Source organism: Pristiophorus japonicus, chromosome 16, assembly GCF_044704955.1.
Source record: "Pristiophorus japonicus isolate sPriJap1 chromosome 16, sPriJap1.hap1, whole genome shotgun sequence".
Taxonomy (NCBI): domain Eukaryota; kingdom Metazoa; phylum Chordata; class Chondrichthyes; family Pristiophoridae; genus Pristiophorus; species Pristiophorus japonicus.
In genome coordinates this window covers 134,513,679-134,531,644 of record NC_091992.1, presented here as the reverse complement: position 1 = coordinate 134,531,644, position 17,966 = coordinate 134,513,679, and the positions used below count along the sequence as shown (strand labels likewise).

General features: G+C 52.5%; 1 protein-coding gene across 7 annotated transcripts in view; it reads left to right on the top strand.

Annotated features, from left to right (window-relative positions):
- Positions 1-1,196: 1,196 nt before the first annotated feature.
- stxbp4 (syntaxin binding protein 4) overlaps positions 1,197-17,966 on the top strand; it is a 205,537-nt gene continuing 188,767 nt past the window's right edge. For 2 of the 7 annotated variants that reach the window (XM_070857963.1, XM_070857966.1), the window contains exons 1-3: positions 1,197-1,248; positions 8,657-8,768; positions 15,837-15,910. In XM_070857963.1, coding sequence (XP_070714064.1) covers positions 8,761-8,768; positions 15,837-15,910 — 82 coding nt within the window. In that variant the 5' untranslated portion in view covers positions 1,197-1,248; positions 8,657-8,760. Of the gene's footprint in view, positions 1,249-3,419; positions 3,776-8,656; positions 8,769-15,836; positions 15,911-17,966 lie in introns of those variants that run through there. The other 5 variants (XM_070857960.1, XM_070857965.1, XM_070857962.1 and 2 more) reach the window with 5 other exon arrangements.

Sequence of the window (17,966 nt, the reverse complement as noted above, 5' to 3'; positions counted from 1 at the left end):
GTCGGAGGGGCAGTACTGAGGGAGCGCCGCACTGTCGGAGGGGCAGTACTGAGGGAGCGCCGCACTGTCGGAGGGGCAGTACTGAGGGAGCGCCGCACTGTCGGAGGGGCAGTACTGAGGGAGCGCCGCACTGTCGGACGGGCAGTACTGAGGGAGCGCTGCACTGTCGGAGGGGCAGTACTGAGGGAGCGCCGCACTGTCGGAGGGGCAGTACTGAGGGAGTGCCGCACTGTCGGAGGGGCAGTACTGAGGGAGCGCCGCACTGTCGGAGGGGCTGTACTGAGGGAGCGCCGCACTGTCAGAGGTGCTGCCTTTTGGATTAGACATTAAACCAGATCTGCGCCCTCAGGTGGACATAAAAGATCTCTCGGCACTATTTGAAGAAGAGCAGGGGAGGGGAGTTATCCCCGGTGTCCTGGGGCCAATATTTACCCCTCAGCCACCATCACTGAAACTGATTATCTGGTCATTATCACATTGCTGTGTGTGGGAGGTTGCTGTGTGCACATTGGTTGCCACGTTTCCCACATTACACTACACTCCAAAAGTACTTCATTGGGGTTATGAAGCGCTTTGGGACATCCTGAGATCGTGCTGTATCAATGCAAGTTCTTTTCTTTAAATGGAGTTGGTATTTTTTTTTTTTTTAAAGTCCTTTTGATTATATCTTCACATAAAGAGGAATGGACCCGTGGAATGGAGCTCTGGATGGGGCAGTGAGGCCAAACACTCAACCATTTAAATCATTGGATGTTGAGATTGGGCGTCGGTGGGATATTACTGGATGGATGAACTAAGATGGGCCGAATGGCTTCTGTAGTTATTTTAAAATGAGCGTGTAGTTGCACAAAATAAAATGGCATTATATCTCGTCTGTAGTTTTCTACTTTAATATTAACGCACGTCACCACAAATATTTTCAGAAACATTTTCTGATTTACAGCTGCCTTTTATTGTTTGGAAGGGGGTGGGATACTGTGCTGGGACCCCCGCCCACCGACCCCACCCCAACTACCGACCCTGCCATTTCCGTCTGTCTGTCTTCCCCAAGCCCCCTCTCTCTATCTCTATCTCTATCTCCCCTCACTCTATCTCCTTCCCTCTCCATCTCCCTCTCCATCTCCCTCCAGGGGGGGCGGTACTGCGCCTGCGCACTGCCGGGCGGAGTTTGCGAAACTACAAGTCCCAGCGGGCGTCGCGCTTGCGCCTGCGCAGAGCCCGGGAGAGGAGCGCGGGCCCAGGCCACAGGTGGGCGACGGCGTGAAAGCGCGAGCGGGAGGGGGGGCACCGGGCCCGGCTCGCGTCCCCGCCTCACCCCGGCATCGGGGGGCACTGGGAGACCCCGGGGGGGGGGGTCCCCATTACCCGGGGGCAGGTCTGGGGGGTCCCCATTACCCGGGAGTGTGTCCGGAGGTCCCCATTGCCCGGGGGTGGGTCTGGGGGGTCCCCATTACCCGGGGGTGTGTCCGGAGGTCCCCATTGCCTGGGGGTGGGTCTGGGGGGTCCCCATTGCCCGGGGGTGGGTCTGGGGTCCCCATTGCCCGGGGGTGGGTCTGGGGTCCCCATTGCCCGGGGGTGGGTCTGGGGTCCCCATTGCCTGGGGGTGGGTCTAGGGTCCCCATTGCCTGGGGGCAGGTCTGGGGGGTCCCCATTGCCCGGGGGTGGGTCAGATTGGGCCCCATTGCCCGAGGACGGGTCAGATTGGGCCCCATTGCCTGGGGGTGGGTCAGATTGGGCCCCATTGCCCGGGGGTGGGTCTGGGGTCCCCATTGCCCGGGGGTGGGTCAGATTGGGCCCCATTGCCCGGGGGTGGGTCAGATTGGGCCCCATTGCCCGGGGGTGGGTCAGATTGGGCCCCATTGCCCGGTGGTGGGTCAGATTGGGCCCCATTGCCCGGGGGTGGGTCAGATTGGGCCCCATTGCCCGAGGACGGGTCAGATTGGGTCCCATTGCCCGGGGGTGGGTCAGATTGGGCCCCATTGCCCGGGGGTGGGTCAGATTGGGCCCCATTGCCCGAGGACGGGTCAGATTGGGTCCCATTGCCTGGGGGTGGGTCAGATTGGGCCCCATTGCCCGGGGGTGGGTCAGATTGGTCCCCATTGCCCGGGGGTGGGTCAGATTGGGCCCCATTGCCCGGGGGTGGGTCAGATTGGTCCCCATTGCCCGGGGGTGGGTCAGATTGGGCCCCATTGCCCGGGGATGGGTCAGATTGGGCCCCATTGCCCGGGGGTGGGTCAGATTGGGCCCCATTGCCCGGTGGTGGGTCAGATTGGGCCCCATTGCCCGAGGACGGGTCAGATTGGGTCCCATTGCCCGGGGATGGGTCAGATTGGGCCCCATTGCCCGGGGGTGGGTCAGATTGGGCCCCATTGCCCGAGGACGGGTCAGATTGGGCCCCATTGCCCGGGGGTGGGTCTGGGGTCCCCATTGCCCGGGGGTGGGTCTGGGGTCCCCATTGCCCGGGGGCAGGTCTGGGGGGTCCCCATTGCCCGGGGGTGGGTCAGATTGGGTCCCATTGCCCGGGGGTGGGTCAGATTGGGCCCCATTGCCCGGGGGTGGGTCAGATTGGGCCCCATTGCCCGAGGACGGGTCAGATTGGGCCCCATTGCCCGGGGGTGGGTCCGGAGGTCCCCATTGCCCGGGGGTGGGTCAGATTGGTCCCCATTGCCCGGGGGTGGGACAGATTGGGCCCCATTGCCCGGGGATGGGTCAGATTGGGCCCCATTGCCCGGGGATGGGTCAGATTGGGCCCCATTGCCCGGGGGTGGGTCAGATTGGTCCCCATTGCCCGGGGGTGGGTCAGATTGGGCCCCATTGCCCGGGGATGGGTCAGATTGGGCCCCATTGCCCGGGGATGGGTCAGATTGGGCCCCATTGCCCGGGGATGGGTCAGATTGGGCCCCATTGCCCGGGGGTGGGTCAGATTGAGCCCCATTGCCCGGGGGTGGGTCAGATTGGGCCCCATTGCCCGGGGGTGGGTCTGGGGTCCCCATTGCCCGGGTGTGGGTCCGGAGGTCCCCATTGCCCGGGGGTGGGTCAGATTGGGCCCCATTGCCCGGGGGTGGGTCAGATTGGGCCCCATTGCCCGGGGGTGGGTCTGGGGTCCCCATTGCCCGGGGGTGGGTCAGATTGGTGCCCATTGCCCGGGGGTGGGTCCGGGGGTCACTATTGCCCGGGGGTGGGTCAGATTGGGCCCCATTGCCCGGGGGTGGGTCCGGGGGTCACTATTGCCCAGGGGTGGGTCTGGGGTCCCCATTGCCCGGGGGTGGGTCAGATTGGTCCCCATTGCCCGGGGGTGGGTCTGGGGTCCCCATTACCCGGGGGTGGGTCCGGAGGTCCCCATTGCCTGGGGGTGGGTCTGGGGTCCCCATTGCCCGAGGGTGGGTCTGGGGTCCCCATTGCCCGGGGGTGGGTCAGATTGGGCCCCATTGCCCGGGGGTGGGTCAGATTGGGCCCCACCGTGGTGAAATTTGTGACCATGAAGCTGTTGGACTGTCGTAAAAACCCAACTTGTTCATTAATGTCCTTTCATGAAGGACAGCTACCATTCAATATGATCATGGCTGATCATGCAACTTCAGTACCCCTTTCCTGCTTTCCCTCCTTACCCCTTGATCGGGGGAAGTAGTATTGAGGGAAAAAAGACAGAAGGAAAATTTGCAACCAAAAGGAGGATGGAAAATGGAGGGGAGAGCGTGATCACCTCGCAGATAGCAAATATATTCTTGTATCCTTATCCAGGAGTGTGAGCAAGGTGTTTGCAGATATAGCAGCGGTATACTATTCTTGGATATGCTTATACTTTACAAGCCGTTAAAAGGTGTTGAATATAAAAGTGTTTGGCACAGAACAGGTTAACAAATGTCTCGGCTTCAGGAGTGGAAGCAATGACAGGATAAGAACATAAGAATTAGGAACAGGAGTAGGCCATCTAGCCCCTCGAGCCTGCTCCGCCATTCAATAAGATCATGGCTGATCTGGCCGTGGACTCAGCTCCACTTACCCGCCCGCTCCCCGTAACCCTTAATTCTCTTATTGGTTAAAAATCTATCTATCTGTGACTTGAATACATTCAATGAGCTAGCCTCAACTGCTTCCTTGGGCAGAGAATTCCACAGATTCACAACCCTCTGGGAGAAGAAATTCCTTCTCAACTCGGTTTTAAATTGGCTCTCCCGTATTTTGAGGCTGTGCCCCCTAGTTCTAGTCTCCCCGACCAGTGGAAACAACCTCTCTGCCTTTATCTTGTCTATCCCTTTCATTATTTTAAATGTTTCTATAAGATCACCCCTCATCCTTCTGAACTCCAACGAGTAAAGACCCAGTCTACTCAATCTAGCATCATAAGGTAACCCCCTCATCTCCGGAATCAGCCTAGTGAATCGTCTCTGTACCCCCTCCAAAGCTAGTAAATCCTTTCTTAAGTAAGGTGACCAAAACTGCACGCAGTACTCCAGGTGCGGCCTTACCAATACCCTATACAGTTGCAGGATGTGGGAAAGGTGCAGGGAATGGGTGCAAAGAACTTGGCTTGGTCACGTACTGTCCTGAAATGTCAGAGTTCCATTGAGGAGAAAGTGTTAATGCTGCTTTGCAGTTCTTGAACAGAAAGAGGAAGTACCTGTATCAGAAACTACAGATCAATCCCAACTCAAATCCACCGTGCTGCATCCAACTTTTTCTTTAATTTCCAACATGTTTTGAAACATACAAAATTCTGCCAGGGATTGACAGGGTAGATGCAGGGAGGTTGTTTCCCCCCGGGCTGGGGAGTCTAGAACCAGGGGTCACAGTCCCAGGATAAGGGCTCGGCCATTTAGGACTGAGATGAGGAGGAATTTCTTCACTCAGAGGGTGGTGAATCTTTGCAATTCTCTGCCCCAGAGGGCTGTGGAGGCTCAGTCGTTGATTATATTCAAGGCAGAGATCGATAGATTTTTGGATATTAAGGGATATGGGGGCAGTGCAGGAAAGTGGCGTTGAGGTAGAAGATCAGCCTTGATCTTATTGAATGGCGGAGCAGGCTCGAGGGGCCGAATGGCTGACTCCTGCTCCTAATCCTTATGTTCTTATGTAACATGATTGTCTCCTGAGTTTTGTATTTAATACCTGGTTGCCTGCAACATCATCTGTTACCACTGCAGAGTTCTACTGTACGGCTGTCGTCCAATGCTGTTAGCAACTTTTCCCATAGAGGTCCTCGGTGTCTCATTGCCCAGGTGTTGCTGTATTTCATGGGACAGGAACAAGGGTGTTGCATGTATTGTGACTGAGAACGCACTAAACCAATTACCATACCCTGTCTGCATTATAACCTAGCAGGAGGGTGCAAAATACTGTTTACATAATTACAGTGTCCCGGCTTCACACTCTGAAACAAATCTGTACTTGTTTAGGAAGTTCTAGTGCACAGAGGACACGGTTTTTGATATAATCTGTTGTGAAATAAACAGGCTGCAGTGTGTCTCACACAACAACATCTTGCATTTATTTAGCGCAGTAAAATGTCCCAAGGTGCTTCATGGGAGCGTTATCAGACAAAATTTGACACCGAGCCACAAAGGAGATATTAGGGCAGGTGACCAAAAGCTTGGTTAAAGAGGTACGTTTTAAGGAGCGTCTTAAAGGAGGAAAGAGAGGTAGAGAGGTTTAGGGAGGAAATTCCGGAGCTTGGGGCCCAGGCAGCTGAAGGCACGGCCACCAGTGATGGAAATTGAGGATGCTCAAGAGGCCAGAATTTGGAGGAGCGCAGAGATCTCGGAGGGTTGTGAGGCTGGAGGGAGGTTACAGAGTTAGGGAGGGGACGAGGCCATGGAGGGATTTGAAAACAAGGATGAGAATTTTAAAATTGAGGTGTTGCCAAACTGGGAGCCAGTGTAAGTTAGCGAGCACAGGGGGTGATGGGTGAGCGGGATTTGGTGCGAGTTAGGACACGGGGCAGTGAGCACAGAGGGTGATGGGTGAGTGGGACTTGGTGCGAGTTAGGACACGGGGCAGTGAGCACAGGGGGTGATGGGTGAGTGGGACTTGGTGCGAGTTAGAACACGGGGCAGTGAGCATAGGGGGTGATGGGTGAGCGGGACTCGGTGCGAGTTAGGACACGGGCAGCGAGCACAGGGGGTGATGGGTGAGCGGGACTGGGTGCGAGTTCGGACACGGGGCAGTGAGCACAGGGGGTGATGGGTGAGCGGGACTCGGTGCGAGTTAGGACACGGGGCAGTGAGCACAGGAGGTGATGGGTGAGCGGGACTTGGTGCGAGTTCGGACACGGGGCAGTGAGCACAGGGGGTGATGGGTGAGCGGGACTCGGTGCGAGTTAGGACACGGGGCAGTGAGCACAGGAGGTGATGGGTGAGTGGGACTCGGTGCGAGTTAGGACACGGGGCAGTGAGCACAGGAGGTGATGGGTGAGCGGGACTCGGTGCGAGTTAGGACACGGGCAGCGAGCATAAGGGGTGACCGTAAATTTAGGGAGAGTAGAGTGTGAGAGGCCAGCCAGGAGTGCGTTGGAATTGTCAAGTCTGGAGGTAACAAAGGCACGGATGACACGCAGTGTATTACCCACAGGATAACATGCCTCCTTAAAACCTAGCTCTCTGACCAAGCTTTTAATCACCTTTCCCAATATCTTCTTCAGTGGCTCAGTGTCACTTTGATTACACTCCTGTGAAGCACCTTGGGACATTTGACCACGTTACAAGTGATATATCAATGCAAGTTGTTGTCATGTGTTTTATTCTAATGCATTTTCCCTGTGACCTCAACCTTGTGGAACTCCACACCTCCCTCTTCCCTTCCTTCTAAAATCAACAAGCCGGTAAAATCCCAACTTGCTGCCATCTGCCCACTACTTTGCCTCTCCTCCATCTACTTTGCTAATCTTTTCAGCTTTTTACTATGGGCCTTCAACAATAACTTGATTTCTTGATAAAACCTTTCTCACACTGCTAGTTGACATCCTAAAGCGTGGCATCGGGAGGGGGCCGTGGAGGGATTTGAAAACAAGGATGATCATTTTAAAATGGAGGCGTTGCCAAACTGGGAGCCAATGTAAGTCAGCGAGCGCAGGGGTGATGGGTGAGGCTGAGTTGAGGCCAAGATCAGATCAGCCATGATCTATTGAAATGGCCTCCTCCTGCTCCTATTTCTTATGACATACACGGAGTCAAGACCGAGTGTGATCTTCAAGTGAAGCAAGATTAGAGCGTGGGGAAATGGAACCAGGGTTCACAGATATTTTGTCCCCATTGTAGATTTACATACAGCCCAGAAACAGGCCATTGGGCCCACCGCTCCGTGCCGGGGTTTATTCTCCACACCAGCCCCCTCCCACCCCTCTCCATCTCACCCCATCACCATATCCTTCTATTCCTTTCTCCCTCATGTGTTTATCCAGCCTCCCCTTAAATGCATCGATACTATTCATCTCAACCCCTCCCTGTGGCAGCGAGTTCCATATTCTCACCGCTCTCTGGGTAAAGAAGTTTCTCCTGAATTCCCCATTGGATTTATCAGTGACTGTCTGATATTTATGGCCCTAGTTCTGGTCTCCCCCACAAGTGGAAGCATCTCTACATCTACCCTATCGAACCTTTTCATAATCTTAAAGACCTCTATCAGGTTGCCCCTCAGTAAAAGCAACACCTCGATTATTGTATCATGCAACTACCAGGATGATAGAAGACAAACTAGATGGACCTTGTCTTTTGTTGTCTAGCAATTCCGAGGGTCCTATAATAACTGATGAGAGATCGTTGGCCATGATCTGCCCTATACTTGGAGTTTATATTTTATTATAGTTAAAAGCAAAACTTGCTGCTTGGGGAAGCAGAGAAGTGGACTTGACTGAAGGATTGATTGGTAGATCCCTGGGATGGGAGGGCTGCCCTACGGGGAGAGATTGAGCAGTTTGGGCCGATACTCTCTGGAGTTTAGAAGAATGAGAGGTGATCTCATTGAACCATCCAAGATTCCGAGGGGAATTGACAGGGTAGATGCTGGGAGGTTGTTTCCCCGGGCTGGAGAATCTAGAACCAGGGGTCACAGTCTCAGAATAAGGGGTCGGCCATTTAGGACTGAGATAAGAAGAAATGTCTTCACTCAGAGGGCTGTGAATCTTTGGAATTCTCTACCCCAGAGGGCTGTGGATGCTGAATCATTGATTATGTTCAAGGCTGAGATCGATAGATTTTTGGACTCTAGGGGAATCAAAGGATATGGGATCGGGCGGGAAGGTGGAGTTGAGGTCAAAGAGCAGCCATGATCTCATTGAATGGCGGAGCAGGCTCAAGGGGCTACTCCTGCTCCTATTTCCTCTGTTCTTATGATAGGAGTTTCTCTACAACACAGGCTGAGGAGCTGGGAGAGGCAAAACAGGTGCTATAGCGCCACTACTGGCAGGAGAGTGTGATTACAGCGTGACATGTTTACACAGCACTTTCCATAGGAATTTACAATGGAAAAAGCTGATAGGAAGTGTACGCAGAAGCAGGATTTTTATATCGTGGATAGCTATACAGAGATACAGCAGATTTCCCTTGTATGGTGGGAGGAACGGAGGTACAGTCTAGACTCCCTGCCCCAACCTGTGCACACTCCTTGTGCTGGCTGTAAGTGCCACTGTCTTGCTAGACATTCAAATTCCTTTCTTTCGTAGGATCTTTGAACTGATTGGCTCGAGGAGGGGCCTTCCACAGTGACATTAGCCAGGCTTCAACAAAGGTGGGTGCTGACACTACCCCCGAGGATCCAGGTGTTTTCATGACCAGGTACCTGTATTGGGACAGTCTTTACACAGTGTCTTATGTTCTTTTGTGAGAATCTATAGTATGTTATCTGTGAAGCGCCTTGTGATGGTTTATTATGTTAAAGGTGCTATATAAATGCAAGTTGTTGCAGTGACATGTAGTGGCTGAGAGCTGATACTGAAGTTGGCTGGCTGGACTTGTAAAACGAGACACATTTACTTGCACGCAGATCCTGAGCTTGTAATGCACTCTTACACGTTGCTCATCCTCCATTGCACTATTCATGACTTCCCTTTTCATCCATGTTGGTTTTACCGTCCCCACCACCACAGGACATTCCAAAGCGTTTACAGCCAATGAAGTACTTTTTTTTGGAAGTGTAGTCACTGTTGTAATGCAGAAAACGCAAGAACCAATTTGTGCATAGCAAGCTCCCATAAACAGCAATGTGATAGTGACCAGATAATCTGTTTTTGTTATGTTGACTGCGGGATAAATATTGGCCAGGACACTGGGGAGAACTCCCCTGCTCTTCTTCGAAATAGTGCCATGGGATCTTTTATGTCTACCTGGGAGGGCAGATGGGGCCTCGGTTTAATGTCTCTCCCAAAAGACATCCCCTCCAACAGTGCGGTGCTCCCTCAGTACTGCCCCTCCGACAGTGCGGCGCTCCCTCAGTACTGCCCCTCCGACAGTGCGGCTCTCCCTCAGTACTGCCCCTCCGACAGTGCGGCGCTCCCTCAGTACTGCCCCTCCGACAGTGCGGCGCTCCCTCAGTACTGCCCCTCCGACAGTGCGGCGCTCCCTCAGTACTGCCCCTCCGACAGTGCGGCACTCCCTCAGTACTGCCCCTCCGACAGTGCGGCACTCCCTCAGTACTGCCCCTCCGACAGTGCGGCACTCCCTCAGTACTGCCCCTCCGACAGTGCGGCGCTCCCTCAGTACTGCACTGGAGTGTCAGCCTAGATTTGTGTGCTAAAGTGCCTGGAGCGGGACTTGAACCCACAGCCTTCTGACTCAGAGGCGAAGATGCTGCCCACTGGGCCACGGCTGACAAGCGTGAAGGTCTTTCGGATGTCCCGAGGACGTGAGAATGTACAAATGAATGTTCTCGCTATAGATGTACTGTTCTGTGCGGGAGAGGGCACTGAGGCACACAGCACCAGGCGGGAGTGAATCTTTCCCTTCTACCCAGTGTGTGTTCATAGAATCATCGAAAAATTACAACACGTGGCCATTCGGCCCATCGTGTCCGTGCCGGCCGACCAAGAGCTACCCAGCCTAATCCCACCTTCACGCTCTTGGTCCGTAGCCCTGTAGGTTACGGCACTTCAAGTCCATATCCAAGTACTGTTTAAATGTGGTGAGGGTTTCTGCCCCTACCACCCTTTCAGGCAGTGAGTTCCCCAGACCCCACCACCCTCTGGGTGAAGTCATTTGTCCTCATGTCCCCTCTAATCCTTCTCCCAATTACTTTAAATCTGTGTTGTATGTGAAAGTCACAAGTCAACCTCAACTTCGAGGGACTGCCTAAGAGATTATTTTATCAACCGCAAAATCAGATTGATGTTAACTGAAACTTGCTTATTCATTCTGCAGTCCCCAAACGAGAGATTAGCCTCACTTGACTTTGGGCAGTCCTGTGTCTGGAAAGAAATTAAATGTAGTAACTGGAGTCGTGTGGAGTTCACATAAAGGATTTGGGAGATTATTGAGTATGAAGTAGTTTCGAATCCTTTCAAATCTCAGTTACAGAGCCTAATAAAGGGTGCCCTGACCAATATTTATCCCCAACCAACATCAATAAGCAGCAGATAATCTGGTCATTTGTTTAATTGCTGTTTGTGGGGTGTTGCTGTGCGCAAATTGGTTTGCCCCCTCCCTGTGCTACAACTAGTGACACTTCAAAAAGTCCCTCATTGGCTGCGAAGCGCTTGGGGACGCCCTGAGGTGATGGCAGGCGCTATATGAATGCAAGTTGTGTGTGAGAGCTGTCCCAGGCGGGTCCAGCAGCGAGCAGGCACAGCTCAGCGGATAAGCTGCAGCACAACGTCTGCTGCTCAACTTGGCTGGCCCGTGTCGTCAGGGGCCGCCTCCCGAGCTGTAGCCAACCCCTACCTTGTCCTTACTGTCTGATCCACCGTCCCACGGCTCGTCCGTGCCATGCCCGAGGCAGCAGCCGGCCGCTGAGGCACCGAACCGCCGGGATCCCCCCCCCCCGCCCAACACAGCGGGCTCTGTCTCTCGGCCCACTCTCCACCATGTCTTTACAGCCAGAGAAAACGGAGCGCTTTGATGGCTTGTCCCTTTTATACTGGTACGTCTGTGTGTGTGTCTGTCTCTGTGTGGCTCTGTGTGCCTGTGTGTGTCTCTGTCTTTGTGGCTCTGTGTGTGTGTGTCTCTGTCTTTGTGGCTCTGTCTGTGTCTGTGTGTGTGTGTGTCTGTCTCTGTGTGTCTCTGTCTTTGTGGCTCTGTGTGTGTGTGTGTGTCTGTCTGTGTGTGTGTGTGTCTGTCTTTGTGTCTCTGTGTGTGTCTGTCTTTGTGTCTCTGTGTGTGTCTGTCTTTGTGTCTCTGTGTGTGTGTGTCTTTGTGTCTGTGTGTGTCTTTGTGTGTGTGTCTCTGTGTGTGTGTGTGTGTCTGTGTGTGTGTGTCTGTGTGTGTGTGTGTCTGTGTCTGTGTGTGTGTCTTTGTGTCTGTGTCTGTGTCTCTGTGTGTGTGTGTGTGTATCTGTGAAGTCTGTGTGAGGCTGGTGTCTGTCGGTGAGGTCCGTGTCTGTCTGTCTGTGAGGTCCGCGTCTGTCTGTCGGTGAGGTCTGCGTCTGTCGGTGAGGTCCGTGTCTGTCTGTCTGTGAGGTCTGCGTCTGTCTGTCGGTGAGGTCCGCGTCTGTCTGTCGGTGAGGTCCGCGTCTGTCTGTCTGTGAGGTCCGCGTCTGTCTGTCTGTCTGTGAGGTCCGCGTCTGTCTGTCTGTGAGGTCCGCGTCTGTCTGTCTGTCGGTGAGGTCCGCGTCTGTCTGTCTGAGGTCCGCGTCTGTCTATCTGTGAGGTCCGCGTCTGTGTCTGTCTGTGAGGTCCGCGTCTGTGTCTGTCGGTGAGGTCCCTGTCTGTCTGTCTGTCGGTGAGGTCCCTGTCTGTCTGTCGGTGAGGGCTAGAGCAGGCGGCAGGTTTAACTGATGACATTAAACAGTAAAGAGTTGCCCAGCGGAGGGCTCAGTCATACACTGGGTCTGGCCTGCTTGGCCCAGCCAGTGCAAACTGTGCCTGCGGCCTGGGTTCCCCGAGAATGGAACCAGTTCGAATGTTCCGCGATCCGGGCAAAGAAAGTTGCACCAACTGATCTTTGCTACACCCAGATTCCGAAGTTATTATAAATGTGTTGATCCTGACAGCATCTCTGTTCGGATCATCGGTGTGACCTATCGGAATTGATCTCGCAATTGCTTTCAGTAAATCTCCCCTCCTTCGTCCCCCATCAGTGGGGAGGTGGGGTGGGGTGGGGCGGGAAGGGGAGATGCCTGGGTTATTGAACAGTTCCTGTACAAAGTGTGTGGGACTGATGGATTCACAGCAGCTGGGCATGCAGCCTGGCTTTGTACCTTCCCCCTGTATGCCCCTCTGCCATCCCACTGAACTGTTTGATGGGTTTATGGGATAATACAGCGACCATTGGCATATTCTTTTGGAAACACGTAGCTCTCTGAACAGGAATAGACTGCTTTAGGGCACTCCGCCTTGCACTCAGATGAACTCCAATGTGTTACAACATCTACAGGATTCAAATAAGTTGGGAGTTAGAGAAAGCCACTGTCAGATTAAAGTTAATCATAAAGTGATGGTAATACACTACCTGCCTGTCAGTATCTGGAAAGAGGTTAATGTTTTGGGCAGAGACCCTTATTGAGAACCAGAACACCATTTGTTGATGGACCTGTTGTGTATTTGCAGCAATCGCACCTTATTTTTATCTCCATAATCATCCTGTGATTTTCACAATCGGAGCTTTTATTCTTAAATAATTTAACTTCTCAGCGATTTCTCCAAATCTGTGTGCAAATGTTTTTAAGTTTAGGAGTTTTTGGAAATAGGTACAGTGACATCCGTTATTTACCACTGATACTGGGGCTGAAAGGGTTAAATTCTGAGGACAGGCTGCATAGACTTGACTTGTATTCCCTTGAGTATAGCAGACTAAAGGGTGCTCTGACTGAGGTGTTTAAAGGGGTTGAGAGGGTAGATGGAGAGAGACGATTTCCTCTGGTGGGTGGAATCAAGAACAAGAGACATCATAAATTGGAGCGAGGCCGTTCAGGAGTGAAGTCCGGAGCCACAGAGAGCAGCGGCAATCTGGGGCTGTCTCTTCCCCCCAAAGCCAATGGTACTGACGATTTGGCCCAGGAGTCACTTGAAGTCCTTCCCCATCTTTTGTGGCTCCCACCAGACCCGTGTCTGTGAGCTGGTGTTCATGGCTGGCCTGGCTGTGGGATGTGGAGCAGGCTGGGGTTCGCTTCTCTTCGTTTCTCTTGCCCTCCAGCACAGGAAGGCGAGGGGATTCTATTGGGAGGGCTTTCACCTTTGTACTGCGGGTGAAAGGATCCGATTTAAACAGGCCCACTGGTCCGAGAGTATTTTCATATAGAATCATAGAAACATACAGCACGGAAGGAGGCCATTTCGGCCCATCGTGTCCGTGTCAGCCGACAGAGCTACCCAGCCTAATCCCACTTTCCAGCTCTCGGTCCGTAGCCCTGCAGGTTACAGCACTTCAAGCACATCCAAGTACTGTTTAAATGTGGTGAGGGTTTCTGCCTCTACCACCCTTCCTTTCAGGCAGTGAGTTCCAGACCCCCACCACCCTCTGGGTGAAGAAATTTCCCCTCAAATCCCCTCTAAACCTTCCACCAATTACTTTAAATCTATGCCCCCTGGTTGTTGACCCCTCTGTTAAGGGAAATAGGTCCTTCCTATCCGCTCTATCCAGGCCCCTCATAATTTTATACACCTCAATAAGGTCTCCCCTCAGCCTCCTCTGTTCCAAAGAAAACAAACCCAGCCTATCCAATCTTTCCCTATCATTAAAATTCTCCAGTCCAGGCAACATCCTCGGAAATCTCCTCTGTACCCTCTCCAGTGCAATCACATCTTTCCTGTAACGTGGTGACCAGAACTGCACGCAGTACTCCAGCTGTGGCCTAACCAGTGTTTTATACAGTTCAAGCATAACCTCCCTGCTCTTGTATTCTATGCCTCGGCCAATAAAGGCAAGTATCCCGTATACCACCTTATCCACCTGGCCTGCTACCTTCAGGGATCTGTGGACCTGCACTCCAAGGTCCCTCTGTTCCTCTACACTTCTCAGTGTCCTACCATTTAATGTGTATCCTACCATTTATTTTCTCCTTTCGCTGGCCTCTGCCCAGCGCGGGCCCAGAGTCGCGTGGCTGTAGCTCCCTGGAAACAGATCCACAGCCTGTGCAGTGGGTTGCAGATTCCAAGACTGGCCCTTGGGGATTTTTACACACGCACCGCTTGAGCAACACGTGGAACAGACCCCTGGTGAGGTACTGGAGACACAAACCCTGGGGCCATTTCAGAAAAGGTTGGCTGCTGTGACTGGGAGACTGTAGGCTTTTTGGAGGGACGAGCTCAAACGACCTTCCCCTTCTACTCCTACCTTGTGACTTTGTGACTGCGGCCCACGACAACAAGTTAGTGGTTGGCTCTGCTCAATGTGCAGAGGGGAAGGGAGCGATTTCTTGCTGCACTTTGAACTTGCAATTCAGGATCTTCATTTTTGTGCAGTATTGCCATAAATCGAACATTCCAAGTCCCCCACTCTGACACAGGATCACACATCACCTATACCAACTTCCAGTGTCACGGTTTCACACTGATTCATTGCCCTGTCAGCTGGCAGTGCCTGCAGCGTCACCTTCTTCGGCAGCACCTCCCAAACCCGCGACCTCTACCATCTAGAAGGACAAGGGCAGCGGGCGCATGGGAACACCACCACCTCCACGTTCCCCTCCCGAGTCACACACCATCCCGACTGGGAAATATATCGGCCGTTCCTTCATCGTCGCTGGGTCACAATCCTGGAACTCCCTCCCTAACAGCACTGTGGGAGCACCTTCACCGCACGGACTGCAGCGGTTCCAGAAGGCGGCTCACCACCACCTTCTCGAGGGGCAATTAGGGATGGGCAACAAATGCCGGCCTTGCCAGCGACGGTCACATCCCAGGAGTGAATAAAAAGGAGCAGGTGCGACATGCAAGAAGAAACCTGTACCAGCCTATGGTTAGTCCCCCTCACAGTGGCATCTAAAGCACCGTATCCTGGGATTCGTGACTGGATTCAGGAGAGGGAGGGAAGAAAATTGGAGTGGGGTAGAAGGACTGCAGTAACATGCAGGGGTTGTTGAAGGAGGGGTTCTGACTGGAAGCTGCCCATTGTCCCCAAAGGGAGGCTAATGACCTTGGCCGTATCACAATAGCCAGGCCAGGGGACGCAGTATAAGGCAAAGGGTGCAAAGAGGCACATTTTTATTCATTCTCTGGCCGTGGGCATCCCTGCTAAGGCCGGCATTTATTGCCCATCCCTAACTGCCCCTTGACAAGGTGGAGGTGAGCCGCCTTCTTGAACCGCTGCAGTCCGTGTGGTGAAGGTGCTCCCACAGTGCTGTTAGGGAGGGAGTTCCAGGATTGTGACCCAGCGACGAGGAAGGAACGGCCGATATATTTCCAAGTCAGGATGGTGTGTGACTGGGAGGGGAACGTGGAGGTGGTGGTGTTCCCATGCACCTGCTGCCCTTGTCCTTCTAGGTGGTAGAGGTCGCGAGTTTGGGAGGTGCTGCCGAAGAAGCCTTGGCGAGTTGCTGCAGTGCATCTTGTAGATGGTACTCACTGCAGCCAGGGGGCGCCGGTGGTGGAGGGAGTGAGTGTTGAAGGTGGTGGATGGGGGGCCAATCAAACGGCTGCTTTGTCCTGGATGGTGTCGAGCTTCTTGTCACTGTGAAAGTATCGGAACCGTTTATAGATTCTCTGGTAGATTTTTTTGAAACATGCGTAACCAGTGGTGTATATGTATTTTCTTTAGGACTATTATGGGTCCCCATGGAATCAATCGAGCCGTATATCGAGTTGTATTCTCTGACTGTGAGAATGGCCTGGGTAAGTGTAAACCTCTCTCTCTCCTAGGATCCATCTCAATTACAGGACAAAGGGACTCTTGTTGGAAAGGGCGATGCAGTGAGAATTGCGAACTAATGCTTGTTCATCATTAGCGTGTGGAGTCTGTAACCAGTGCCAGCAGCCAGTTACATGTAGCTTTAAGTTTGTTGGAAAGTCCGCCACGTGCTTTAACCCGAGTGAGCGACGCCCGAACGAGGTCGGCAGCCATTTCCTTCATAGAAACATAGAAAATAGGTGCAGGAGTAGGCCATTCGGCCCTTCTAGCCTGCACCGCCATTCAATGAGTTCATGGCTGAACATGCAACTTCAGTACCCCATTCCTGCTTTCTCGCCATACCGCTTGATCCCCCTAGTAGTAAGGACTACATCTAACTCCTTTTTGAATATATTTAGTGAATTGGCCTCAACAACTTTCTGTGGTAGAGAATTCCACAGGTTCACCACTCTCTGGGTGAAGAAGTTTCTCCTCATCTCAGTCCTAAATGGCTTACCCCTTATCCTTAGACTGTGACCCCTGGTTCTGGACTTCCCCAACATTGGGAACATTCTTCCTGCATCTAACCTGTCTAAACCCATCAGAATTTTAAACGTTTCTATAAGGTCCCCTCTCATTCTTCTGAACTCCAGTGAATGCAAGCCCAGTTGATCCAGTCTTTCTTGATCGGTCAGTCCCGCCATCTCGGGAATCAGTCTGGTGAATCTTCGCTGCACTCCCTCAATTGCAAGAATGTCCTTCCTCAGGTTAGGAGACCAAAACTGTACACAATACTCCAGGTGTGGCCTCACCAAGGCCCTGTACAACTGTAGCAACGCCTCCCTGCCCCTGTACTCAAATCCCCTCGCTATGAAGGCCAACATGCCATTTGCTTTCTTAACCGCCTGCTGTACCTGCATGCCAACCTTCAATGACTGATGTACCATGACACCCAGGTCTCGTTGCACCTCCCCTTTTCCTAATCTGTCACCATTCAGATAATAGTCTGTCTCTCTGTTTTTACCACCAAAGTGGACAACCTCACATTTATCCACATTATACTTCATCTGCCATGCATTTGCCCACTCACCTAACCTATCCAAGTCACTCTGCAGCCTCATAGCATCCTCCTCACAGCTCACACTGCCACCTAACTTAGTGTCATCCGCAAATTTGGAGATACTACATTTAATCCCCTCGTCTAAATCATTAATGTACAATGTAAACAGCTGGGGCCCCAGCACAGAACCTTGCGGTACCCCACTACTCACCGCCTGCCATTCTGAAAAGTACCCATTTACTCCTACTCTTTGCTTCCTGTCTGACAACCAGTTCTCAATCCATGTCAGCACACTACCCCCAATCCCATGTGCTTTAACTTTGCACATTAATCTCTTGTGTGGAACCTTGTCGAAAGCCTTCTGAAAGTCCAAATATACCACATCAAATGGTTCTCCCTTGTCCACTCTACTGAAAACATCCTCAAAAAATTCCAGAAGATTTGTCAAGCATGATTTCCCTTTCACAAATCCATGCTGACTTGGACCTATCATGTCACCTCTTTCCAAATGCGCTGCTATGACATCCTTAATAATTGATTCCATCATCTTACCCACTACCGATGTCCGGCTGACCGGTCTATAATTCCCTGTTTTCTCTCTCCCTCCTTTTTTAAAAAGTGGGGTTACATTGGCTACCCTCCACTCGATAGGAACTGATCCAGAGTCAATGGAATGTTGGAAAATGACTGTCAATGCATCCGCTATTTCCAAGGCCACCTCCTTAAGTACTCTGGGATGCAGTCCATCAGGCCCTGGAGATTTATCGGCCTTCAAACCCATCAATTTCCCCAACACAATTTCCCGACTAATAAGGATTTCCCTCAGTTCCTCCTCCTTACTAGACCCTCTGACCCTTCTTATATCCGGAATGTTGTTAGTGTCCTCCTTAGTGAATACCGAACCAAAGTACTTGTTCAATTGGTCCGCCATTTCTTTGTTCCCCGTTATGACTTCCCCTGATTCTGACTGCAGGGGACCTACATTTGTCTTTACTAACCTT